The 27,166-nt window shown below is 39.8% G+C and overlaps 5 protein-coding genes across 7 annotated transcripts in view; 2 read left to right on the top strand and 3 right to left on the bottom strand.

The window, feature by feature from the left end:
* Window positions 1–357: 357 nt before the first annotated feature.
* nkx2.5 (NK2 homeobox 5) lies at window positions 358–2,837 on the top strand. 2 transcript variants are annotated; one of them, XM_080901059.1, is made up of 3 exons: window positions 358–694; window positions 815–1,152; window positions 1,650–2,836. In XM_080901059.1, the coding sequence occupies exons 2-3, from the start codon at window positions 909–911 to the stop codon at window positions 2,264–2,266; spliced, it is 861 nt and encodes a 286-aa protein (XP_080757185.1). In that variant the 5' UTR covers window positions 358–694; window positions 815–908; the 3' UTR covers window positions 2,267–2,836. The 2 variants fall into 2 exon arrangements, with proteins under 2 accessions (XP_080757185.1, XP_080757184.1); XM_080901058.1 differs by lacking the exon at window positions 358–694 and having other exon boundaries at window positions 703–1,152; window positions 1,650–2,837.
* Window positions 2,838–3,781: 944 nt separating this feature from the next.
* Window positions 3,782–7,795, bottom strand: bnip1a (BCL2 interacting protein 1a). Its single transcript, XM_080901063.1, has 6 exons — window positions 7,701–7,795; window positions 6,388–6,480; window positions 6,198–6,289; window positions 6,012–6,116; window positions 5,409–5,527; window positions 3,782–5,220 (listed from the first exon to the last, which is right to left on the bottom strand). Exons 1-6 carry the CDS (start codon window positions 7,779–7,781, stop codon window positions 5,024–5,026), a joined length of 687 nt encoding a protein of 228 aa, XP_080757189.1. The 5' UTR covers window positions 7,782–7,795; the 3' UTR covers window positions 3,782–5,023.
* A 282-nt stretch (window positions 7,796–8,077) lies between these two features.
* Window positions 8,078–9,971, bottom strand: atp6v0e1 (ATPase H+ transporting V0 subunit e1). 2 transcript variants are annotated; one of them, XM_080900933.1, is made up of 4 exons: window positions 9,756–9,971; window positions 9,203–9,250; window positions 8,522–8,645; window positions 8,078–8,427 (listed from the first exon to the last, which is right to left on the bottom strand). In XM_080900933.1, the coding sequence occupies exons 1-3, from the start codon at window positions 9,857–9,859 to the stop codon at window positions 8,552–8,554; spliced, it is 246 nt and encodes an 81-aa protein (XP_080757059.1). In that variant the 5' UTR covers window positions 9,860–9,971; the 3' UTR covers window positions 8,078–8,427; window positions 8,522–8,551. The 2 variants fall into 2 exon arrangements, with proteins under 2 accessions (XP_080757059.1, XP_080757058.1); XM_080900932.1 differs by having other exon boundaries at window positions 8,078–8,430; window positions 9,756–9,970.
* A 2,572-nt stretch (window positions 9,972–12,543) lies between these two features.
* Window positions 12,544–16,125, bottom strand: rpl26 (ribosomal protein L26). Its single transcript, XM_080900931.1, has 4 exons — window positions 15,984–16,125; window positions 15,145–15,316; window positions 14,909–15,049; window positions 12,544–12,709 (listed from the first exon to the last, which is right to left on the bottom strand). The coding sequence occupies exons 2-4, from the start codon at window positions 15,310–15,312 to the stop codon at window positions 12,581–12,583; spliced, it is 438 nt and encodes a 145-aa protein (XP_080757057.1). The 5' UTR covers window positions 15,313–15,316; window positions 15,984–16,125; the 3' UTR covers window positions 12,544–12,580.
* Window positions 16,126–16,272: 147 nt separating this feature from the next.
* The window catches only part of ppp2r2ba (protein phosphatase 2, regulatory subunit B, beta a), a 44,376-nt gene continuing 33,482 nt past the window's right edge, over window positions 16,273–27,166 (top strand). Inside the window, exon 1 of the mRNA XM_080900929.1 lies at window positions 16,273–17,195. Within this exon, the coding sequence (XP_080757055.1) occupies window positions 17,117–17,195 (79 nt within the window). The 5' untranslated portion in view covers window positions 16,273–17,116. The remainder of the gene's footprint in view (window positions 17,196–27,166) is intronic.

Genomic DNA, 27,166 nt, shown 5'->3' with positions numbered 1-27,166 from the left:
TTCTTGACGCTTGTCTGCTCCGTTTCCCCTCAGAAGAGCCACGGGCCGACACCCCAAGCACACACGCGCAGACGACCATCTAGGCGCATTAATGGATTTTGATTCCACCCAGAAAGTTAAACAATGCAAGTCAGTGGTCGCTAATGCAAGTTTTTGATGTGTATGTCAGATAAATTATTTATTTGGTACTTGAAGACCTGTATAAACATCCGGAGCTTGTATTGTGCGTAATGGACTACAGCAGTGCTAAACACTATCCGGCGAGATGGATACTTCATTTAGAAGCTTTATAAACCAGTGACATCCTCAATCAAAGCACAATAAGATGTGTTTCTCCAACAGGATGAAAGGATGTACTGATTTAGTGGAATATTTACAGCAATCCTATTTGCTCTGGGCAGAGTATAAAGGCTGGTTAAGCAGGCTACTTTGCTGCAAATTAAGAAATAGACCTATGACCAACATCAGGCCTAACATGCAACCTACCAAACATCACTTTACGTCAGTAAATGGGAGTACCAGAGCTCAAGGTCCCACTGGATCCCCCGTCCCTCCCTCATTCTCTGCGTCACTGAAAGGAGGGAGAGAGAGGGGCCAAGAAAAAAGTTTGGAGTCAGAGTTGACATTCAAAATGCACACTTCACTCAAGAACAGTCCGGTATACCAAACTTATACGTAAATCCAAGAAGGAAAGGTGGGTTTTTTTGTTTGGGTTTTTTTTTTTTTTTTTTTTTTTTGGTGACTTCTTTTTGGCCTCCATGTGACAGATTAACAGATTATTTTTCTTTTTCTGGTTTTTGACAATGTTTCCCAGCCCTAGCACGTCCACTCCCTTCTCTGTTAAGGATATATTAAACTTGGAGCAGACTCATGACGTTCTGGCGTCTTCTTTGGACGATTGTTCTCGCATGGACTGCTGCACCGTGGCGACATCCTCTTCCTCCTCTTGTATGCTGGGCCGAATGAAGCAGGAGCCTCTCCGGGACATCTCGTCCACCGCCGCCTCGCTTCTTGTAGAGGACACACACGACTCCAGAGCCGGCAGAGGCAATGCACTTAACTTTGCTTCTACCTTTTATGGCAAATCCCTCATGGAGATGGAAATAGATAAGGGTGGAAAATCTGATGCGTTTGAGGGGAAAAGAAGAAAAGGTGAGCTAAAGAAAGAATTGTCTTTAGTTTGGAGGCCCATTAAACCTAGGCCTGGATACACATGTGCTTGATTTGAATAATGGCAGATTCTCTGAATGTTATCTGCACTAAAGCAATAAGTACCACAAGAAAGTATACAAGAAAAACGGGGGCTGCTGGACAAAGGCCCTAAAACGAAACCTTTGAAATTTAAACATAAATGAAAGTTGGTGAACTTTAATACTGATTTGAAAATTAATTTGAAAAATGTAATAAAATCCAAACTATCATTGACGTCTTTGGTATGAAATGACAAATCATAGCGTTGTGCGTAAATCATATTAGGAATGATTGGTCGCACGGATGGCCGGGCAATCTGCCCGAACCTGTGCCAATTATTATGATCGTTATAACAGCGCAAAATAAAAAATATGAATATAAATTCTAAAATCGTGAAGAATTCTAATCTAATTCAGTTATTTCTCTGTGCTTTTTCTGTCTGTGTTTGTCTTAATCAGGCGAATTCAGTGTTCCGTCAGAGTCTGTGGAGGACATAAAGGCCGATGATCAGGACCGGCCCAAGCCTCGGAGGCGCAGGAAGCCCCGGGTCCTCTTCTCCCAGGCACAGGTGTACGAGCTGGAGCGCCGCTTCAAACAGCAGCGGTACCTTTCGGCCCCGGAGAGAGATCACCTCGCCGGTGTTCTCAAACTCACCCCGACGCAGGTGAAGATCTGGTTCCAGAACAGGAGGTACAAGTGCAAGCGGCAGAAGCAGGACCAGAGCCTGGAGATGGTGTCCCTGCCGCCGCCGCCCAGGAGGGTGTCGGTGCCGGTGCTGGTGAGGGATGGGAAGCCCTGTCTCGCGAGTGACGCGACCAGCTACAATCCTTCCTACAGTATGGGTCACATTAACCATTTTAGTTATAACAACTACACAGCCTTCAGCAACTACACCGGCTCCAGCTGCAACACGAACTATGCATGCAATTACCCCGCAGCCGCAATGCAGACTATGCAAGGTACCTCCAGCAACGGCAATTACATGAACTTTGGGGTAGGGGATTTCAGTAACGTCCAGAACACATACTCCTCCAGTAACGGGGTGTCTTCCTTACACGGCATTAGGACGTGGTAAACAAGAGAAGAAGAAGAAAAAAAGATGTTAATTTACCTTAATAGTATTTTATGACTGCATGCGTGTATACCAACGAATTAAAACATTGAGGAGTTTGTGTAATTTACTTATATTTGATGAATTATTTCTCGTAGTTTCCGTTTGAATTCAGCACCAGTTTTTCCTCTAAACGTGTTACATTTTAAGTTATTTTCAGCGCACATTTAATTTGAGCGAAAAACAACATAATAAATGCCATTTTTTAATTTTAAAAATTGCCAGATTTCACTTTCTATTTTTCCATATCTTCCTTAAGGTGGTTATTACATATTTCTTTTTACGAAAAGTATTTTCGGTGGAAAACAAAACAACTTACAACTTAATTATATGATATAATTGTATATGTATTCTATATTATTATTGTTACTACCATTATTATTATCATTAAAATTTTTAGCATACAACCACGTCCTCATCGTGTCTGTTTTGGCTCTGTTATCTAACTGTACATCACAAACCCCCCACAAGAATTCAACTAAATCATCCAATAAAAAAAACGATAATTTTAACAGCACATATAATGCACACCTGTGGGTTATATACTGGTAAACATGGATAAAAATAAAATAAAAAATCTGACATCTATCAAACCACCCCATGGTTTGTTTCTGGTTAAACTGCTCAAGTACCTATTAGAAAGCTTCATTCAGTAGGCTTCAACAAGGTAAAAGGTTGTTAAATGTTTACACTTTTTTTACAACCTACTGTCAGCTGCATGTACTTTTTACACATGTTTATAAGGTTGCTTTGACTAGCCGTGACCTTGACCTTTTAAAATGTTTCAAACTGGGTTCCAATACGGAAAACCTGAAACGAATGATCAGTTTTTTATGTAGATAAATTTTATATGAATTATTTCTTCATCTTCTCTTTGTTCCTGAAAGTCAATAGTCTTATTCCCTGAACTTGGAAACATGGTGGCAAATACAAGGCGTGACCAGATCAAATATATGTAACTTTTTATGGACAGTACACTGGATTACTGAAAATTACTGTAATATAACCTTTCGCTTTTTATTGTAACACAGCTGTTACTCTCCAACTGAACATACACCCAGTATCAAAATGATGTATTAAATACTAACAATACCAAAGCTCTATAAAGTCAAATTTACTAAATGAATGTGAAGTTGCAGAGGTCTCCCATTAGCCACCCGATCCCCGTGTTTACACCATCAGTGTGGTGTCGTGTACACTTCAGAGACCTCTGCCCACTTATCCAGATACAAACCCAAACACTCAATTGTCAGTATCTTGGTGCTAAATGCAAGAATGGCCCAATTTGCTTGACAGAGAGCCAAAGGCTTTGTCTAAGTGTGCGGCTATACGAACAGGCTGGAAATTGGCTCTGTCCAACTGCCGCCACTTTACACAAGTAAGAGATGCTTAGGCATCTCTCAGGTCTCTTCACACATACTCTATTGTCTGCTATCTTACTGTAAACAATACAGTGACAAATGCACATTTGAGACACACTAAAGAAGACGGGAGCCACTGTGTTTATTAATAATTAGCGATGACATTTACAAATAATAAAAATGAAACAGCAATGCCAGGCAATTGCCCAAAGGGTGGCAAGGTCATGTGGCTTCTCTGGCCACCCTCTCCTCTGTAGTGTTGAAAAGGGAACGTCAGATAACAGCGCCACACAAACCTAAAAATATCCCTCACCCTCCACTCACGCTGGAAAGGGAGAGGGAAACAGGTTGGAATAATCTGCTTTTCCGGGTCTTATCTGAAGAAAGGCAGGGCTGCATGCTGTCCTATCTCTGCCAGTGCGAACACTGCTGGTGCTTTTCGGAGCTTTTCTGCTCTGCTGCAGAGCCACACCGGCAGAGACGGAGCAGACTGCATCCAGTCTTACACTTAATAAAGGGGGTTTTTTTTAACTTTGATTTGCATGCCAAGTGAATAAACATAGGGACAGTTAGAAGTGTATATACAACCTACGAGTGCTGTTCAAGTAGGAAAACACAGTGAGGAGTGAGTGCAATTGAGCCTGAATCATAATAAAGTTAAAAAGTACTTAAATATTCTTTTCACATAAACAACATTAATTCATCATTACGGAGTACAGTAATGTAAGTTGCACAGTGCATTCCCACAAATAGCATTTACATATAAAGCTGGAACGTTATTAACAGTAATTGTGGGAAACTGGATTGTGGTAAATGGCTTGGTTTCCACTGGTGATGCAAAAACATGTACAGGCCTTGTTTTGATCCCAAATATATATGTCTGTAATATAATGTCATTACATAGCATTTTTTTGCCTTGAATTAACAGTAATTAATAGCATTGCATGCTACTTTAATAGTTCAGTGATTGACTTGCCAATAAAAAAACTGTTGAAGCTAAAAATGACTTTTCTTTTTTCCAAATGAAACCATGATATTACTCATGCTGTACCATATTTCATGTTTCATAATAATCAGCAAACAAGTTTCCCCTCACACAAAGACACGTTTTACATCCTGAAGCCAAAATATTTTTTTTCCTTTAGTCTGCCTCTGAGCTGCAGGCCTGTAGGTCGCTCTCCCTCTGTGTGGACAATATTTCACTCTCAGCAGCGTCTCAGTTCAGTCAAGTAAGCGGTTCGCATTCTGCCGTGCAGACGCCGTAATGCGTCTAGCATAGCACGCAGCATTCAGAGTTGTTTAAATCATTCCCACTGACTATGGAAAGTACCATTCATGCTCACGGGAGAACCCTTCTGGTCTACAGGAAGGGGAACAGTCTCTTCTTTAGGATGTAGAGCACTGTTGCGAGAAACAGAGCTAACGCCAGGAAGATGAGCAGCTTGTCGGTGAGCTCCCTCCGGTTGTACTTGGTGATGAGTTTTCTCCCAATCTGAATGGTCCCTGTCATTGTCTTAAACTCATCATTTGTCTCTTGGATCGTTCTGGAGGAGGTTGCTTTAAACAGAAAAGAAAAAAAATGTGGGGCTACACATTTGTCACTGATATAAATAGACATTATATTCCGAGTGTGTGCATTAACACAGTATAACCTGTTAAATTACTCTCAGTAAACAAGAATGCTTTAATGCCATTTAAAATTAAACAAGTATATCAAAACAACAGGATACTGTTCATTCACCAACCTAGTGACGTTATGGTCTCCTCGCTCTGCTGAACTTGCTGGGCCATCATTCGGCTGATGCTCATAAGATTTTCGGTGATGTCGCTGGTGGTCTGGGCCAGACCCTCTTTGGTCATCTTCCTGATTTAAAAAGAATGCATGCAAACAGAATGCATCACATAATACTAATAATACTAATAATAATAATACTAATAATAATAATAATAATAATAATAATAATAATAATAATAATAATATTTTTATCTCTTTATTTGAAAATAAAGAGATAAATAAATAAAAGCGATACACAGCAATACAAGTTAAAAACACAATAACAAGTTAAAAACATAATAAAAGTTAAAAACAATAAAAAATTTTAAAACTAAATGGCATAGAATTAAGACATGTAGGATAGGGTGAACAAGTGGGTCTTCAACTTAGCTTTAAAAACCTCCACCGAGCATGCCTGCCTAATATCTTGAGGGAGATTGTGCCACAAAAATGGGGCACGTAAAGAAAAAGCACGCTCCCCGATAGTCTTTTTTCTTTGCATTTAAGCAAACGTTGCTTAAGTGCAAAGCTGAGATTTAGTGGTCTTTAAATATTAGGACAATCTTCAGCTCACCTCTGTCTCACAGAATCATCAGCTCCATTAAGAAGGGCCTGCTTTTCCATGTTGTCGATTGTAAGTTTGCTGGCCAGGTTGGCTTTCCTCCAGGTTGTCTGGTTACTGCAAAAAATACAAAAAAGAAAATGAATAAGCTTTTATTAAGTAGACTTTTAAAGTGTTAAAGTGGGCAAAATGCATTACCTGAGCATCTGTTTTCTGTGGCCTTCTACCTGAGTCATCAAGGCCTGCTTGTCTGACTCTTTGTCCTGCTCCATTGCCATCTGCTCAAAGTCCTAACATGGAAGCAAAACAACCACAAGGGCTTACAATTAAAAGAAAAAAAAGTTCAAGCAACCGATGTACAGCCTATTAATTGGGAAAAATCTCTCACCTGAATCCGTAGTCTTAAGCTGAGGAAGTTCTTTTTCACTTCTCCATTTAATTCTGTCAGCTTGCTTTGAGGGCCTGTGCACTCACTGATATCCTGGTAAAATGTTGAACCAAGGATAAAAGTCATGACATTTCATTGCTACACTGCTGTTACTGTTCACATGTTGAAACGACAGCTGTTCTGCATATTAACACTGCTTTCTCAAGCTGAACTGTGGAATTCGCACTGTTTTAGACCTCCTCCTCACCTTTTAACTATTTTCACTTTTTCCTGCAAAGCGGATTTTTTTTAATGTATTTATTTATCGACACTTCCCCCCAAATTAACCAGCTTTCTAATATTTTTTGACAAGTTTTGCAAAATAGAGTTTAACTTACCCATTTATATTTAAATATGCTCTAAAATCATTTTAAAATATGAACAGTTTCTACCAAATATGGTCCTACACTGCCTTGTGCTTACTAGTGTCGCAAAAGTGAGGCACTTGATCCGGTACATGTTTGGAAAATAATGCTTGATTTTCCAGCGCGCCTTTTATTGAATTGCTTTCCTGTCCATTGACTACTTGAAAAAGATTAACGTAGGTAGATTTTTATTTAGGTCCATAAGTTACATTAATCCTTCGTTTAAATGAAAACATCTAAATACCTGCTGCCAGAAAGATTTTTTTTACACCGATAAACAGGTTGTAGTCAACAGGAATTAAAAACAGAGAATAAAGAAATAAGAAACATTGCAAATATTTCTTAGCCTCTTGGCCACATCTCTCCTACAAAAAGGAGCTGTTTAATCTCAATCTCAATTTTCTGAATCTAAATGGTTTTCTATTATTCATGATAGAAATATTTAACACACTAGAGCTTTAAGTTATTTTAAACAGTTTAAATACAGGTGATGTACCAAAAAGTGATCTCAGATGTGTTTTTATGGCAAGTATTCGTTTTGCTTATAATGTAAACGGGCTGCAGTCAACGGGATTTATGAAGGGGTTATATATAAAATAAAGAAGTGACCTGTTTTGGGAGGATCATCATTTGGTATATACCGGAAATCACTAGTTAGCGGAACACAACACCGGCTGGTTATCTACATTATTATTACAACATCTTGTTCATAAAATCTTGGCTGAAAATATTCTTTTTTTACAGCCTCTTTGTAACTTTGATAGAAAATGTTCCGGTGCAGGCTTTCGGAGACGGTCGCTACACCTCATAAAATCAGGCCAAGTTAATACAACTCCGCTATGTGACACGCTCAAAAAATAACGTGTCCCGTCGCAGCACTAAGCAGTCTTACCAAAGAAATATTCGCACCTGGATGAGAGCTTTAATTTCCAAGTCATATTTGAGTATTTCTTGTTCGCATATTCGGACGTGGACATCTGACGACGCCATGTTGCCAACGTAGCCGGCTGGAGCTACGGAAAGCAAAGAGGCCAATTTGAAGTCCGTACGTCAACGTCGCTGTTTGACGTGTTTTGTTACGCAAAAAACGTCAACGATAATGACTGCATGAAAAATGTTTTATGGGGTCATTTTTTCCAGATAAATTACAAAAAAACAACAGCATTTTCTATGCCCTATGAAAATATTTTAGTGACATAAATGTGTTTAATGTGTAAATGACTTTCAACATAATTATGTAGAAAGGAACACTTTTATATTTGAAAAAAAAATATAATTACAAACAATTATGGATGAATGATTTGTTTATTAATTTATTAATTATCTGATGAACCAGCTGACACAAACTTCACACATACACACACACACACTCACACAACAACTGCTATCCATGCTAACAATATTGTTGAACACAATGTACATAATATATAAACAAAACTGCAACAAGGAAATGTTACTTTAATTTAGGTCACAGCACATCCACACAGATCTCACAGCCCTTTGGGAGTCATTATATACACAAGGCACTGGTGCCACTCAATAATCATACAGGGTTCAGAGTTTTAAGGCAATTGGGGACAACTGATCTCTGCAATGGCAAACATCCACTGGTGTGCAGCACTGCAAGGTCATCCTGCTGCTGAGAGAATAATAACACAACATTAGACGAGAGGCATCCAAGTATTAATATATTACATAAAAGTAGCATGTAGGTATAGTCTTAAGCTTACCTTAAGGGTTGGGAGCCCCAGAAAGGCAAATTAAGGCCAGTGATAGCGCAGGTACCAAATAACATCAGTGGACAGGCTAGGCCCAAACAGCGGGTTCAACTGGGCCAGAATGGCTATCAACCAGCTGGGTGAACAGAGAGGACACCATCAAGATCACAAACAAAACACTCACATCATATTCTCTAATAAAAATGTCATCTTGAATGAACACCACGGTTTGTCACAACACTGCAACCAGCTCCTGGGTTTATTATAACAGCATCAAGCTTGGGGGGCATTTGGGAGATTAACCTCACATGGCTGTAACACTACTGTGACTATACTGCCCCCTTTTGTCTGCCAGCATGCAACAAAACACCAGATGCATTCAAAACTGTGAATGTAAATAATTTATGACTTAAATAAGATACGCATAGTCTGCTTTATTTTCAAGCAACGTGCATCAATTAACTTGGAGCAACAGAAGTGGACCAATTTGTAATTATCCAAATGCATTAATCACCTATCAAGAAGATAGTTCTCTTATATTTAACTGACTGCTCACTTCAGCCATTTATATTATAGGCCTGATTCATTGCAGGCTTCCTCTATTGTTTTTAGATATATATAGTACCACTGTGTGTGTGTGCCTGTCTGTGGAAAAAAAAAAAAAAAAAAGGAATCCGGATGGTGAATACTTACAAAAGGTAACAGCAGACTGCAGTTAGCACCAGCATCGTCACTATCACACTGTGGGGAAATAATATACATTTTAAATATATAAACAGCACATCTAATATTTAATGTCTGCGAGTTTTTGGATTTAAAACAGATCCAGCCATTCATCCACATTCACGAGCTGGATCTCGTGATGCAACTGAAAATCAGACAAATAAAGGAAGTTGTACTGACTTTGGCATTTTTTTTTCCAAAAATAGAATCCATTAATGGTCGTATTATGTACTGAAATACAAGAGCAGGATTCACTGCCAAGGGGTGTGAGGAACTTTAGCACGAAGCCAGAGTAAAATTAGCTTTAGTTAGCTAACTCTTAAGTTTTAGTAACTAGAGTAGCTAACAGGGTTTAAAGGTGATATGTAAGTGTAATAAACAGCTTTACAAAACGCCAACAGTAAATTTAGCTCACGCACACTTCACCTGTTTGTATAAAAACTAAGAAAATAATACAACGTTGACATAAAAACCTTCCGTAAACTCCTTATAGCCAGCCGGGGAGCTAAGCTAACCAACTTACCCTCTGTTTGGTCCTTTGGGGATAAACCAAGGCACAATTCCTCCAACAATACCCCAGAACACAGTCATCACGGAAATCGCGATCGCAAACGAAGTTATTGCCATTGTGAGTTTCGTCTAAAAACACAAGACTTCAGAGGTATAAACTTTCAACTAAATGTATGCTGCCCAGCCGACGACGACACGCAGAAGGCAACACGTATCACATGACTGTGAACCGGAGAAAGAGGAAGTGGAGGGACTGCACTGCAAATTTCAAAGTGCTTGTGTTGTGAAACGTTTTCATTAATTCTTAAATTAAATAAATGGCGAAAAGTATTTGCGGTTTAACCCAACTTTTATTTGTGGTTATATTCCATATGCATAAAATGAAGCGGACAAACTGGAAGACAAACTGTGCCATATTTATGTTTATTTCTACTACATTTCTCTCATTAACGTGAAAAATAGTATATGAATATTACACATTGTTATACAGGTGAAACTCGAAAAAAAATAGAATATCGTGCACAAGTTCATTTATTTCAGCAATTCTACTTAAAAGGTGAAACTAATATAGGTTCACCTTTTAGATATTTCAAGCCTTTATTTATTACAATTTTGTTGATCGTGGCTTACAGCTTATGAAAAACCTAAATTCAAAAGCTCAGAAAATTTGAATATTGCATGAAACCAATAAAATAAGGATTTTAAATAGAGAAATGTCAGACCTCTGAAAGGTATAATCATGCATATGTACTCAGTACTTGGTTTGGGCCCTTTTGCATGAATTACTGCATCAATGCAGCGTGGCATGGATGCTATCAGCTGAGGTGTTATGGAAGACTAGGATGCTTCAATAGCAGCCTTCAGCTGTTCTGCATTGTTCGGTCTCACGACTCTCATCTTTATCTTGGCAATGCCCCATAGAGAATCTATTGAACCAGGTTTTAGTACGTTTGTAGGTGTGGGCAGGTGCCAAGTCCTGCTGGAAAATGAAGCCAGCTTCAGCTTCAACAGCTCTGGACTTAATAAAGCACAGTGGACCAACACCTGCATGCCTCCCCAAATTAACACAGACTGTGGAAACTTAACACTGGACTTCAAGCATCCTGGATTGTGTGTCTCTCCATTCTCCCTCCAGACTCTGGGACCTTGGTTTCCAAATGAGATGCAAAATTTTCTCTCATTACAAAAGAGGACTTTGGACCACTGAGCAACAGACCAGTTCTTTTTTTCTTTAGCCAAGGTGAGACACTTCTGACATTATTGTTCAGGAGCGGCTTGACAAGAGGAATATGACATTTGAAGCCCAAATCCAGGATCCGTCTGTGTGTGGTGGCTCTTGATGCACCAACTCCAGCCTCAGTCCACTCCTTGTGAAGGTCCCCCACACTTTTGAATGACCTTTCCCTGACAATGCTCTCCAGGCTCTGGTCATCCCTGCTGCTTGTGCACCTTTTTCTTCCAAACCATTCCCTTCCACATAACTTTTTATTAATGTGCATTGATACAGAACTTTGGGAACATCCAACTTCTTTTGCACTTATCTTTTGAGGCTTTCCCTCCTTATGGAGGGTGTCAATTATGGTTTTCTGCGCAACTGTCAGATCAGCAGTCTTCCCCATAATTGTGATTCCTACTGAACCAGACTGTGAAACCATTTAAAGGCTCAAGAACTCTTTGGAGATGTTTTGGATTTATTAGCTAATCAGAGTGGGACACTTTGAGCCTACAACTGGACCTTTTCACAATATTCAAATTTTCTGAGCTTTTGAATTTGGGGTTTTCACAAGCTGTTAGCCACGATCAGCAAAATTTTAACAAATAAAGGCTTGAATTATCTCACTTTGCATGTAATGAGTTTTTATTATGTTTCACTTTTTCAGTAGAATTACTGAAATAAATGAACTTTTGCACGATATTCAAATTTTTTCAAGTTTCACCTGTATATCTTTTTTTCATTCAATTGGTAGCCTCTCCTCCTATGATGTTTTAGTTTCGCTAAATTTAATGTAAAATTTCTTGCAAAATCTATTTTTTTCTTCTTCCCTCTCAAACACTGTCAGAGATGGCAGCAGGGACCCAGAGGCATTCAGTGAGGAGCAAGAGGTCACTGAATTACCTGCTGTCCACCATGGACAGCCCATCACGGTCACCACAGTCCTCATTCATCAGCTCGTTTAAAACCAAAATGGTTTCCTACTGTTCTCTTCTTCTGTGACAGGTGAACACACCTGTCAGGATATAAGATTTCATTTTTATCCTTTATCCTGGTGCCTTAAAAGTAATTTCCTTTGGAGGATCCATAAAGTATATTAATCTGGATCTGTTAGAGCAAATGCTGGGTTTCCATATTTTTGCTTAAATGCTTTGAAATATTTTTTTGTTTCTTGCACAGTATTTTGGATTTTCACCTCATTTCATAGTGAAATCAATTAACATAGAAGCTGAGGTGGTGTGTAGTCAGTCACATGAATTTCCTTGCCTGTAACAAAACTACACTCATATTTGCAGTTAATTGTGCAATTAAAGAACATTTCTTTGTGTAGTTCACTTTTAACATTTTTAAACAATAAACCTATGCAATTTTGGCCACAGCTTGTTTTTAATTAAGCAGCAGCACTGGCCAATTCATTAAATTCCTTATAATACAGTGTGCTGTTTAGAGATTTGAACATGACTTTGAAGGCATACAGTATACCCAAGTGTTAATTTCCATAAAAAAGACAAGCATGTTTAAAATAAAACATTAAAAAACATTCCCGAGTTTAGGGCGTTACAACGAAAATATGACAGACAACATGAGGTCCATTTACAGAGTTTATTGATAGCAAAAGATCATTTTCACTCCTGCATCTTCTCAATGGTCTCCTCCTTGTATTTGCCCTTCTCCTTTCCATCAGCACGAGACTTGGCCTTGCGCTCCAGGATCTTCTTGCGGTCTTTGTCCAGCTTTAGCCTGGTGATGACCACCTGCAGACACAAAAACATCTTGGTAAACAAACATGTATTCTCTCATGGATACATCAGCAATATGTCTGAAATTACCTTCAAATCTCTTTAATAAAATTTAACAAAAAGACATTGCTTAATAATTGAAACATTTCCCACTGTTTTTGTAACCAAGGATTATTATTTTTACTCTACAAGGAAAATCTTGCTTTTCCAGTTTACGTTTAAAAAAATAAAAAAAAAAATAAAAAATTGAATCAAAAGGGACATGCTGAAATTCAAATATAATTCTTCTTAAATTACTAATGTTCCGCATCTAGGATGTCACATGCTCTCCCATTAGCTCTGTACTTGCTTCAGCTATCCACCAGTGTTTACAGATTTACAGAACTGACAGAAAGAGGTTCTGTGGTAGTTTAATGCATTACACTGCAATTTAAAACCGAACAGCATCAGCAAATTTAAAAAAAAAGAAAGAAAAAATCTATAATCCAGCTAAACCAGAGCAACTGCACTTCACAAAATGTTATTTGGTCACTTTGATTTTTCAATTTCAGTGCTCATAACACCAACTGTCAGAGTATGATGAAACACTGTGTCAAATACCAAGTGAAATTTCTCTCAAGTCTACCTGTAATCAGAGTTTAGGGTGTGCACCCGGGAGCAGGATTAAGACATAATTAGTTAGAAGCAAATCTTAGCCCAACAGGCAGCTTTACACACGTGTAATATAGAAACCTGAAGTCTGGCTTAGATATGGCATCTTCTTATATCTAGTAATCCTAGACTGTCCACAAAAGTCCTTCTTAGTGAGTTGCTGGTGCATAGTGAGATTTGGTGTCATTTGGGCTCGATGTAAAGTTTCCTTTTCTTTTTGAAAACACTGCAGCCTCACTGGAGACAAGTGGGAGTGAGTTGGTCCCTTGATAAATTAACTTCAGGAACATAGGGATTTCCCAATAGCACAGCGGGATACTACCGCAGCAGTTGAAAAATTCTCCATAATAAAAATGTTTACTTGTTTTGACTTCTTCTTTACCAGCACTAATGCAGTGATTGAGTCTTGAAAATGTATCAATTTAGCAGCAGACTACAGCGACTGGACAACACCCAGTATCCAGATTTAAATGGGTCTAAGGTGGCGTTGAAGTGCAATGAGCAGAATCAGATACATCAGAGTCACCCTTATTTGGTTTGTGCTTAACAAGTAAGGAATTTGACTCCACTTTACTTTGCTCTCTGCATACATGTGCAGAGAGTATGCCAACGACATCAACCATAACACCAGTTTACAATCTCCAGATCACAACACACACCGCCTTTGGCTACTACCGTCCCACACAACCACAACTAGTCAAGTAGTCTGTCCGACTGCAAGATGAGAGAGTCAAGCACCTGAATGCTATTGAAGTTTACAACTGTAGTGACTGGGGCCCACTCATGGAAGCAGATTTAGCAAACATCCCTCGGTTTGTTAATCCAGACATGAGGAAAATGCTGGAATCCCACGATCCTATGATTCTGGGTGTCAGAGCTCCACTGATGGCTTCCTTTACATTTTTTCTACTCATGCATGTGCTTAACTAAAGGTGAACACTCAAGTTCAATGAAGATATTCTGATCAGCTGTTCTGAAACCAAAATCTTTAGCAGTTCAAAGCAATCTGGTAAGCAGACAACAAAAAGTGAATGATATTTGTCGACTTTGAGTGAAGTAACTGTTATCAATGTGAAGTAGGTGGGACCCCTCACACTTTCAGACCAGTGACTGAAAAGACTACCACAGAATGAAGAATACGGCTAAAAGGCACAACACGACAATTGTTTTCAGTGTGGACACAGCTTAAGAGTTGCAGATCTTAGACTTAAACTCAAAGTTTATATATAAACTTTATTTGTTGAACATGCTTCTTGGAACAGGGCTCTGAGCCAGCTGTTAGGAAAAGAAACAAACATCAAGAGCTAAAATACCTCAACTTTCAAAATTACAATAGATAAAAAACACTAAGAACCCCAAAATACCCAAGAAATACTTATATAGCTACCCTCCACATTGAATTTGTGTTGATCAGCTTAAGAGCTTGTGACATGAAAAGCTCAAGACTACATCTTCCTGACACAAACAAACCAAACAGATATGAAGCCAGTAAGCACCATGTGTGACTATACCACGGAACAAGTCTACTCACACAAACTCAGTATCTATTCAATTACGTCTCACCTTGCTGGGGTGGATGCCAACATGGACTGTTGTTCCATTGGCCTTCTCTCTCTGCACACGCTCGATGTAGATGACATACTTTTTCCTGTAGACCTGGACTACTTTGCCAATCTGCTGGCCTTTGTAGTGTCCACGGACAACCTGTATGTAAATACACAAGGAGGTCAGACTAATCTGCCTAACATGTTGCACATCAGCTATAAAAAAGAACCCCTCAGCAATACAAACCACATTACCTGGACTTCGTCATCTTTGCGGATGGGCATGGACCTCACGTTGTATTTCTGGCGGAGCTCCTTAGACAGGGGGGAAGACATGATCTTCCTCCTGATGTGTGAGGGGGCATTGAAGTGCCTCTTACGGTTCTTGCGACGGGAGGATGTTACAAAGGGATTGAGCTTCATGATGCTGTAAAGAAACAAGTAATGGCACATTGACAAACCCAGGCGATAAAGGCTGCACTTGCTTGCAAAACAGTCCACTCAAATTGTGGATCAGGATCGACAGTTTTAAGAAAATATAAGAATGTAGGGTTAAAGTACACACTACTATCTTCCGACACCACATAAAGCAACTGAGAACCCAAACCTAGAATGTCCACTATGTGTGTTATTTTGCTGTATTAGGTACCTGGCTAGGTTGTGCTACGTTTTAAAGGCGACTATTAAGCTAGCTCAAGTAGTTAGCATAAGATAGCCGTCAGACCGAAGCGGGATATTTCTGCAACATAAACTCGGTACAGTGGTTGAACAAACTACACACTTCCAAAACAATGTTTTTAAAAGCCCATTACAGTTACAGAATGTAAAATTGGTCAAATATTAAAGGCTAGCACCAGGAGTAGAGCTGGTTCACTATCGCTAACCGACATGCGGATACTGAAGGACCTAACAGGGAGACCAACTACTGACAGCGTTTATTTAGTAATCCATCGTCAACACGAAGCCAATATTCGCTGATTTTTAATTGTACTGAAGTATATGTGGGGTTTACACTTGTATACGGACACACAGTGGTATTAAAAGCAGGATGGATAACGATAACTTTGGCGAATTCATCTGCCGGGAATTCTTACCCTGCCTTTGCTCCTCTATGGCCGGCGGAAAAGAGACTCGCAAACTACTTCCGCTGGCATTAGTTCACACTCAAGTCTCGCGAGAAGTCAGTGTTTAAAATGATAACACAGATAAACGCAAGCGTAAACACAGAGGGGTCTGGCAAAGATGACACAATTTCGTCGTACTGAAACTTGTTTAAGTGCTGCGTGTGCTACGAGGAGTTAAATTCGACTAAAAGAAGGTGACCGTTAAGATTTTTATTCACCATAACAAATTTATTTTTTAAATAATGCCACGTAATAATTTTTAGTTGATAAAATTGCAGGGGCGTTTTTAGTAAACATGCACAACGATGTTTACTAGGTTTGTTTTTTGTGACGTTATAACTTGTGTTTTCTAGCTACATTAAATATTTCCACAAGATGGCGCTAAACTTAGTTAATCGGTAACCTGGTCTACAAACAAGTTTTGTCTATGATTCATCAAGTTCTGGGCTCTGTGCACCACACAACCCTCTTTTAGGCATCAGGGATAAGTGTGAGTAGCACTAATAGATCGGCAAAACACATGTTCTATCGGTAATACACACCCCAAAAAACATTCAGTGTAATTTCCAATCAAAGTATTTGCCCTTAGCTACATTTAATATAAAACAGACTACCAAATTTATAAGGCAAAACTTCCTGGCTCTCGCAGATGTAATTGCGCTTTTCCTGCTCTTTTTTTTATTTTATTTAAACCCAAATACACTGAGAAATAAACACGAGGAGGGTGTTCACACCAGCAGACCACACATACATTGACCTCCCATGATAAGAGGACAGAAGCGACCCCCTGTCCTGCTCAGACAAACTCGCCCACATACACGGAGAGACCTGCCGAAGCGGAGACGCGCTGACACCGTGCGCTATTCGCTCCCCGGGTGAAGCGCAGATCTACCGGAGCCTACTGCCTGCCTGCCTCCCTGCCTGCCTGTGAAAAAGTGATGCTGTCATAGCCCCCCTGCACCGCGGACAGAGCCTATTTCACTCCCCCCTCCTCCTCTCCGAACCTCCCCGGATCCTCTGTGGCTGGCTGTCGGCGGCAGCAGTGCGGATGTGGAGCCCGCAACGCAGCGCTCTACACCCGTTAGCAAGCACCGGAGAAGAAGATGAAATGTTTTTCCCGTTATCTCCCGTATCTCTTCCGCCCTCCGAGCACCATCCTGTCCTCCACTTGCCACACCGAAGGTAGGGTGGAACGCTTAACCGGGGGTGGCTTTCACGGGTCTGTGAGTCGCTTAGTTTGTGCCTTGTGACATCAATGTTTTTATGCTGCTGCACATATGATACACATGTGCAGAAGTTAGGCTGGCCACTTGAAGGGCTAAGGCTTAACCAGTAGTTAACCCAGACCAATGCAGATTTGACACTATGCATGAAGTTGAAGGAGCCCTTTCTCAATTTCTGATGCAAATTATAGAAAGTGTTCCAAGGCTCTGTGTGTGTGTGTGTGTGTGTGTGTGTGTGTGTGTGTGTGTGTGTGTGTGTGTGTGTGTGTGTGTGTGTGTGTGTGTGTGTGTGTGTGAGAGACTGTGTCTTGTAAACAGTATCACTCCATTCGCATTTTGCTCCCTTTAAAGGTGTCAACACACAGGCCTACAGGATGCCAAGAGAGAAAGTCAGTTTGTGGAGTTGCATGACAAGTACCCACATTGCTCCTTACTCATGGTTCTCTCATTCATTTCACCAGCTCACACTGCCTAGATCACTTAATTCAAGAACATCTAGGCATCTCCAGATATCGCCCAAACCTCTCACATTCACCCATTCCAGTTATTCCTCTGGAGTCCCTGAAGTTAAAATGGTGAATTGACATGCCGTTAGACCGAGAAATGACTTCATAATCCTGTTGATTGTGCTGTCAGACACAGCCCAAGAGGGTCTGAGTGTTTGTATAACCAACCACTTACTAGGTCATAATGTGGAGACTGAGGCATTGCATTATTTAGCTTTGCATGGTTGCCCTCTTTCCTGTGTGCGCTCTGCCCTCAGCCTTCTGGTAGAAGGGAAGATAGTGTGATACACTGTACATCCCAGTATGTTGTGGGCATCAACAAGGTCTTTCACAGCATGTAGAGCTGACCTATATACTGTATATATTCACCAAAGAAGAAGAAGCACTTGAGGCTACCTACTCTTGCACTTTTTACATGTCTTCTCTATTTCATCACAGATCTTTCCCGGTCCTAAATTTCATTTTTCTCCCCCCCATCCTTCTGGCTAATTTAATCTTGATTAGCCATTAAAAGTATGAATATCAAACATTAATTACAGCACTTAAAGCGGCATCAGATGTGAAATTATGGCTAACAGTTTGCCTCATAGCCAGTGCCAGTTTATTTTGTTTTTTGTTAGCTCTGATTGTGCAGTGGAAGTAAATCTGAGTGCATTTTGAACATATACCTGTTTCAAAGTCATTTAGATCTCCATCACACAGCTTTTGAACATTTAATCAGCACAAAAGTGACACAACACATCAGATCAGTATCTGACGTCAATAAACTTCATCTTATTTATATCGGCCACACTAATGTTGAATCTGTATAAAATCCAAGGTCCAAGGTTTAAAGTGTGTTTATCTAATACTGGATGCAGGCTATTAATGAGATCAGGAGCAATGCATTGCACAAAATGTGAATCACAACAAAATAACTTACAAAAAAGGTTTTTAACAAATGAGTTTGGAAAACATTTCTTTTATACTCAGAGTGTACATATGTGGATTTTAATAAATTTGTTATATTTATCTTGTAAAATATAAATTGACCTGCTTGTCCTGTAGCCTAGTTTCTCACCATGATCACATGGCGTAAATATGATAGAAATGTTTATCATTACTGCATTCGATCGCAAATACAACCCAGTTTGAGCTCCCCGATGTTAAGAGGTGCGGCCAACATACAAAATGTTTTTCACTGCCTTCACTCCAAGCTTGTTTACTCACTTTCTGAGTCTCCATCCCTCCGCCTGACATGAGAGAGTGGTATAATAGAGGAAGTGATAGATCAAGAAGAAGAAGAAAAAACCCACGGCTGCCTTGTTCAGCCTCAGTAATATGATACACGATCCTGTGCTGCTCCCTGTGTGAAGAAATATGAAACAGTTGTAAGGAGAAAGCAGGAGTAAGAGATGTTGAATCTCATGTGCTGGAGGCCAGCAGAGTGAGATGACACAGCAGATCACCTTAGAAATATGATGTGTTAAAAACAAAAGAAAGAAAAAGAGAGATAAATACCTCTGCACACTATGTGTTTGGGTGTGTTTTAAAAAGTAAGAGAAGGTAGATGTTTTTGTGCTAGAATCTATGCATGCGCTTGCGTTGCGTAAAAGCTTTTGCTCGCGTGTCCCGTTTTGACCTTGTTGGCATTTATTGCCCCTTATTCAGACATGCTGGTCTGAAGGAAGCTGGGTGGTGCATCACTGTAGTCCTCCTTCATGTCCGCTCCAGCTGAGCGGAGTTCACCGCAGGGAAGATGAGTGTGCAGTTACCATGTTAGTGGAAAATATATTATATAAGCACTGCACTGACCATGGTGTGTGTGTCGGTGTGTGTTCTCTTTGTTTATCTGGGCCATTGTAGAGAGCAATGTGCCAGCATCATTCGGATTCACCTGGGTCCAGTCTCTGAGGGATACACTGCAAGCTTTTGTCTGCCTCCCTGTATAAGTTTATAAGTTTGCATTGGTCTCTCTGTGGCTTTTATCTGTCTTTTTTTGTCCCCTGGTGTTCACTTTTCTCCTTTTTTCATGAGTCTGTCAGTAGGGGTGTGATGGATTAAGTCTTCAAGTTTTCTGAAGGGACTGCATATGTGTGTCTCTCTTTGCTGATACTTTGTGTTTGAGTCAGGAAAAAAAGAAAAAGTGCAACCCCCAACTGACATCTCACCACATCTCAAACTGCCATCAATCAGCAGAGCAAGTCCTGCATCAGCTTCCTCGTCTATTGGCTGTAGTGTCTAAGGGGAAACCTGTGGTACATTATTATGCTAGGGGGGAAAAAAGCTGAAAAGGGAAGTGATTTTTAATTAATTAATTAAACTTTTGAAGATTAGATCTGTGTCAAGTCTCTGTGATTATTAGGTATAGCTGACACGTGTCTCGTGCCACGCATGTGCATTTGTGTATTTTTGCTACATCGTGGTTTTTTTATTTGTAAGAGCTTTTCGTGGCATTGCCAGAGGGGAACTTCTGTCGACAGTCTGACAAAGCATGACACTGAGTTGGAGTTTTCTGTTTGAAGAACACAGCGTGTGTTTGTGTTTGAGGAACATCGCATATGCTTGTGTGTGTGTTCATTCCCTTATCTTACATCCTGCTCTGTTGTTGTTACCCTGGCAGACACCCAGTTCACGGCTCAAAACACACTTGTCGTAATCATCCTGCCCTTGCATGCCGTTGGGGACAAACACCCTACATACCAAACTCACATAATTCACACACTTACAAGTGTGACTGTTCTGCTTCAGCTTGTCAAAAAGGAGACAGCCCTTGAAGGGATAGGATACTCCTGCAGTTAGTATCGCATGTCCATTAGCTCGCTTTTTAACTCGTTAATTAAATAGTATCCAAGCTGAGATAGGAAAGATCAAATGGGGTTATTTCCACATATTCTAGAAAGCTTATCTAAAACAGAGAAGACAACTAATAGGAGGTTTCAAAGACTGAACAGTACCCTAATGACAAGTAAAGTAAACTTGAAAAGGTTTTCTTCCCACCTGGATTGCTCCTCTGACGTCCCATGCTGTATCTCCCCTAGAGCAAGACACTTTTCTGGCTTGTTGCCTGCAGGTGCTCTCATGACATAGGCCTAGTGGTGTAAATGTAAAAAGAAGTGTGGCTGCATGCAAAGGATTAGAATGACAAAGTAGAAGATTTGTTTCGGTTTTAGCAAACGAATGACCAAAGCTGTAGTCATGCATCCATTCTTTTTTTCCAGCTGTGTAAAGATTAAAGTTGTACTAAATAAAAATGTATTTTAACATGGGGCCGAGCAACTCCAAGTAACTAAACAATTATGCGGATCCCTTTAGTGTCATTCAGTGCACTGTTTATGTTTTATGACCTGTATTGCTTTGGTTCACTGTCACTGTTCTTAACCAGTAGATGGACTGGCCCGTCCTAAATGGGAGATAAATTAGGTGGTTTGTCAAACGAGTGGCAGCCTAGGCCTAAGCTTAGAAATATGTATCTTAGTCTGGTTCTTGACAGCTCCTGCCCTTGCTCCACAGGCAGTTTACAGTAACATGAAAACAAAACTGTTCTGTTCTGTTTAGTGCCACTTTAGAGCTACAACCATCTCGGGTTGCTCTATATTGCAAGGTAAAGAATTTACAATAATTTGAGAGAAGACCTTAAGAGGAAAATTCCCTATAATCAGTCACCTCGGAATATTGGGGAACTTTAACAGGACGAGACCTCAAGCAGAACCTGGCTCAAAGAGGGGCAGCCATCTGCTGCAACCTGATGGATGTGAGAGGAAAGAGAGAGCAACAAAAGGAGAGCCTAGATAGACAATGGCGAGGAATATGAAGTATACAAGAATTATTTAAATACTGAATTAAATAAAGCGAGACAAGTTGGGTGCTTGTAACAGACGGAAATAAATGGCAGATAATACACTATCTGGAAAAAGCAGAGGATCTCAGGAGCCACTGACAACTGAAAGAAACATGACGTTCTCTTGCACAGTGAGACAAAAACACCATAACATATCAGTGTCCTCCTCACACAGGATTTTCCCGTAATCTCACTTTACAGCAAACACTTCCTGCTAAGTTTCCGCAGCAAATCTGCAGGAAAACAAGAAAAGAAGCGCACATTTACAGTATGAGTGAGACTCTGTGCCTCACAGGGGTTAGTGTATTATTACAGCAAACACAGTGACACAGGTCTCTTTGTCCTGTTTCTTTATCGCTGTTTCGTCATATGTGGAAGTAGAATAAACATTATGTTACATCCTTTGGCCTGCAACTTAACGGTGAGACGACCCCCCCCCCCCCCCTTTCATTTTTGTTAAACAGCATCGACTGTGCCCCGGTTGGGAGCCAGACAAAGGGGCTCCTTTGCAAGCTTGACTGCTGGGCTTGTGCTCCAGCTGACGGGCTGCAGCAGAGACACAACTACTATTGGGACTGAGGTATATATAGAACATCAGGATGGGCTTCCTCTGCCCTCTCTCCGCCCATCTGCCTCTGTGGTTTTATAAAAGAGATGTTGAATGAGGCAGGTTATTGTGAACATGCTCACAGTGGTGCAATAAAAATCAATTCATTAAACCCTTGGCATGACAGTGCTCCTGTATCTTGTATTATTATTAGGCCCTGGAAAAAAAAAGATAAGGCAGTCAGTGCAATATATAGTCTTGAGTGTGCTAAACAAGCTTATAGAGGAAGTATTCGTTTGATACTGTTGTGGTGTAATTAAAATAGTTTTGATACCTAGCTCTCGTCTTTAATTCCTATTTTGGTGATTTCCATTATGAAGCGCACACAATACGATTAAAATTAGACTTCCCGGAGTGGAAGGCATAACAAGTGTTCAGCATGCCAAGGTGACACACACAGACTTCTCTTGTTTGCGCTGCAGCCTTTTAAAGCTTTGTGAATTTAGACTGGAAGAATAGACTAGCTTGGATGAAACTTTAATGAGACTGTGCTGCGGCTGTGACAAGAATATACAGCCGATTAGAAGCACAAATGGTACAAGAGATGACAAAACAAAGCGACCACGCGTATTTGAAACAATGCAGCCCAAAATGGAAGAAATCAGGTTTTTCACTTTAAGCAGACATACCGATTGTGTGGGTGTTGTTGTATTTGTTGTGTAAGGGTTGAGGTACACACTGGCACTTGTAGTTCAGTGGGGTTTTTTGTACAGTTCAGATGTAGGGGTTGAGCTAATGTGGAAAAAAATAGAACTTTAGGAGTGCAACAGAAACATGTAGCACAAATGCAAACCAAACTACCGGCACTTTTAACAATGTCCAATTTTATTACAGTTAATAGTCTTAAAGTAGCTATAAATAATGTATCTGTATTAATGGATCATAACTGGATGCTTATCAGAGGGATTATAATAATAAAACCACAAAGAGCTATAAGGTTTATGGCTTCATAGCCTACAACATTATTTTTCGGTCCAGTCTCAGCAATGGATCCATATGAATAAATTCACATGTTACAGCAGCACAAGGCTCAATGAGAAAAAGTGAATTATTAGAAATATTAGATATTAGAAAAAAATGGAAAATAAATAAATAATGGTTTACAAAAATAGTTGCTATATACAGTAAATACAGTCACAGATATTTTTTTCATATGTATACTGAGTGCAGTGGGGATGATAACATATATATGTGTATACTGGGGCAGGTATCTATTTTTCTTGATACTGCATAGTTTGCAGCACTTAAAATACAAAGTTAAGGCTAGCTGGTGAGGCCAGAATAGTTAAGCTAGAGTTAATATTGATACCTGTTTATTCACATGTAGTTTCCGCTGCCCCCAAGTGGCTAAAAATCTTTTTATTTAGGTTTCGAAAATATACAGAAAATAATTTAAACTAACAATATAACTGCATGAAAATTGTAGTGTTACTGTACCATAGTTCTTTTTTGGGAATAGTGAAAATAAAATAGAATAATGCTGTTTTCACATGAATCCTACCAAAAAGCTGCAGGAAAACAGTGAAGGAGAGGTGACAATGTCATCTGCTGTGAGGATAGTAAGCATTCAGTTTAAGGAGCAGACATGACTTGGTATTCCTTTCAGCTGCCTGTAGAAACCCAAACCCAACCGCACCCATAGAAGCAATAGCTGTGATCCAATTAGATCTTGGTTTAGGTGCCCGTTTTATGGTTTCCCAGCATAGTTTTTCCTATATCCTTCTGAAAATAGCCATCCACCGTTGCAGAGTCATTGCACTTCTGATTGTACAAAACAACCTGAGCATTAGGGTCGATAAGAGGCAGGAATCAAAACCAAAACATTGTCTGGAGCAGAGACAGCTTTAGATAGCAGGATGTTTATGAGTCATCTGTTATGTTTTCTATCTGTCAGAACCACAGAGTATAGTGTTGCATGTGTGTGTGTGAGGGAGAAGGGAAGAGGGAGGAATGCTTCATCACTGCTCGCGCCATACTGCAGTGAAAGCTTTTACTGTCCTATCTGAATGGTGTTATACACTGAAGACATGGCACTGGATAAATAATGTAACCAGATGTTACAGTATGAAGCAGCAGACAACAGCAGTACACGGAGTACCAGTCAACCTCTCCCTGTGGTCTCTTTTCACTCACTGTGCTACCCCACAACCCCCGAGTCCTGCACATGGAAGCGCACACAGAGTACAGAACATCCAGCTCTCCGACACATGATGTCACATGAAAACCAGAACTCAGTCTTTTTATATTTTGTTCACCTATAAGTCACGTCTGATATTGACGACTTGTGATAAACAGCAGCTATCTGCCGCACACTTAAAGTGAGCAATTTAGTATTTATGATTGCTTATATGTTTCTTGGGTGTAATAAAAGATTTGAAGTTGAAGGTGTAGAGTGATGTCAACAATCCATTACACTTTGGCTTAAATCCACCAAGGTCTTCAGAGTCAAGCTAATGATTTATGCTATACAGGGCTATTAAAACTATGTTTCTTACTGCCATTGTTTGTACTGACAACATATAAGTATATGGTGGATGATATATGAGCAGAGATGGGCAGTAACGCGTTGTAATCTGATTACTTTTTTCAAGTAACGAGTAAAGTAAGGGATTACTATTGCAAAAACGGTAATTAGATTACCATTACTTTCACGTAGGAACGCTGCGTTACTGCGTTACTAAAACTGTGATTTTTTTGCGAGAATGTCTCATGACAGTGACGTAAGCAAGTGCAACATTCGTGAAAACAGCTGTGTGCAGATCAACAGTGGATAATATATGGAGTGCGGGAGCGAGTATGAGCTTGCAGCGTTTAAAGCGTGGAAGTACTGACCTTAGTTTAAGTTTGATTCCATAAAAAGTGACAAAAACATTAGCGTCCATCGTGCGTGGGAAGAAAACTTCTTTTTACAGCAAAAAACCCCCCTAAACTTCCGAGCAAGCACCGAGAGCGCTATGACGTAATGGGAAACTCACAGAGAAACTCGCGGATTCTTCCACTGACCGCTGCGGCACACCTGCACCAGGGTAAACCTCCGCCTACCCTGCTCCTGCTTTACAGGTGAAAATAGAGCAAAAGGGCCGCTGAGTCTTTGACTTTATTTATTTTCTGCTGTGTTTTACTTGCATCTATTTGAAAGAGTGAGTGTAAACACAAAAAAACCAATAATTTTATGTGCTGGAATGTGCAGAAAATAGGTTTAAATATTAAACAAATTTCTTCCAGTCAGAGAATGTTGCATATAATTAAATTTTTGCTTGATGCATAAAGTTAAAAGATTAAAACTAATAAAACAAGTTTTAAAAAAGGGACTTTTCCATTTGATTACATTTTGTATGATGGATTATGTAGAAAAGGTAGAATTGGGCTGAAAGATCTATCGCTTTATCACCTCTTCAGGTTGTAAATCGTGTTTTTAAAAAGTAACTAAGTAACTAAGTAAGTAATTACTTTTGAAAATAAGTAATCAGTAAAGTAACGGGATTACTTTTTTGGGGAAGTAATCAGTAATTAGTTACTGATTACTTTTTTCAAGTAACTTGACCAACACTGTATAGGAGGACTCTAAATATCGCTTTTCTTTGTTGTGACTTTGTTATGTACATTACAGTACCAGGTAATAACAGCTTAAATTTTGAATACATTCTGAATATGCTTTGATTTGATTCTAGAAGAAAAATATCAAATCAAAAATATTTGTGCTAGATATTTATTACATAACATTTAAACTAATTTTACAAAAGAATGAAATGAATGCAACACATGTACTATATCCACATGCTTAAAAATAATTTAAAAAGTAAAGGATGTCAGGCATATTAAAACAGGTTTTAACTGGATGAATATTTTTCAGTAGTTCTGCTTTTTAAATAACTCTTAGCCAAGTGTTCTGTTGACCACCTTTGTCTCACTGCAACCAGATTTTAAATCCCACCATGACACCAGCACCATACTCTGGGATTATGCAGACGTGACTGGATGACAGTCTGTCAGTTCAGCACTTGTTATCTCATTTGCTTAGGCGCCATCTCTCGAGCCTGCTGAGGCTCAACAGAAACTGATTTGAGTCAGAAGGCAATGAGTCCAAAAAGGAGGAAAGAAAAAAGCTTAACTCAAATTAAATTAGACAATGCGATTTCCCAAATCACATTACTGATTAAATCTCAGTCTAATCAGCCCATATTATTAAACCCCAATTTACATAATTGCTTGTAAAGAAGAAATTTTCAAAAACATTTTAAAGCTCAAACATTGCATTTCTTACATATAAAATTGTGCAAGAGAATTAAAGACAAACAGGCAGTTATTAATCTTCCAGCACCTGTAGTCTGACTTTAACTCAGACTACAGTGGGTTTGTACCCACTCTGTTACGATGTTCGTTTCCTTCTTAACCGTGGCTTCCTGTGATTAGTTCACATTGTTCTGACCAAATGCCTCTGTGACCCACGTAGCACAAAAGGTGTTTGGCGGCCCGGCAGGTGACAAAGCACAATACTGAGGCTAAATTAAGTTTCCCTCCAGCAGCCAATTTTACGCTTGATAGTAAATATTTTTGAAGGCCAAGACCCAACATGCTCTGACTGATCTAACATGAGAGGTATTGCTTTTTTTCCCCTTAATGAGCCACACATTAATTCATACTGTTAGACCTGCTCACAGTGATCCAGTGCCAAGCTGGTTTTGCAGCAGTCACTTTAGCAAAACTGTACTTGGAAGTAAAACAGCTCAGGAGGCCGGTAGCATTACAGTGATGTCGATGGCAGCAGACAGTGGGGTGTACTGAGCCCATCTGGTCTGTTTGAAAGTGTGGCTGAGTAAAAGGAGAGGCGGTCGGGCTGTGGAATGGAGTGTGTGATGGATAGGGTGATGCATGCAGGAGGAGGGGTAGAAGATGAGAGTGCAGATTTTTTTTTTTTTTTTTTGGTGGGGGGAAGGAGCTCTCTTCCGGCAGAGTTAAATCTCAGGCTTGGCTGCCGCACACTGCTCTGCCTGTTT

The sequence above is a fragment of the Rhamphochromis sp. 'chilingali' genome, assembly GCF_963969265.1.
Source record: "Rhamphochromis sp. 'chilingali' genome assembly, chromosome: 13".
Lineage (NCBI taxonomy): Eukaryota > Metazoa > Chordata > Actinopteri > Cichliformes > Cichlidae > Rhamphochromis > Rhamphochromis sp. 'chilingali'.
Note: the sequence above shows the minus strand (reverse complement) of the source record. Positions and strands in the feature narration are given on the sequence as shown.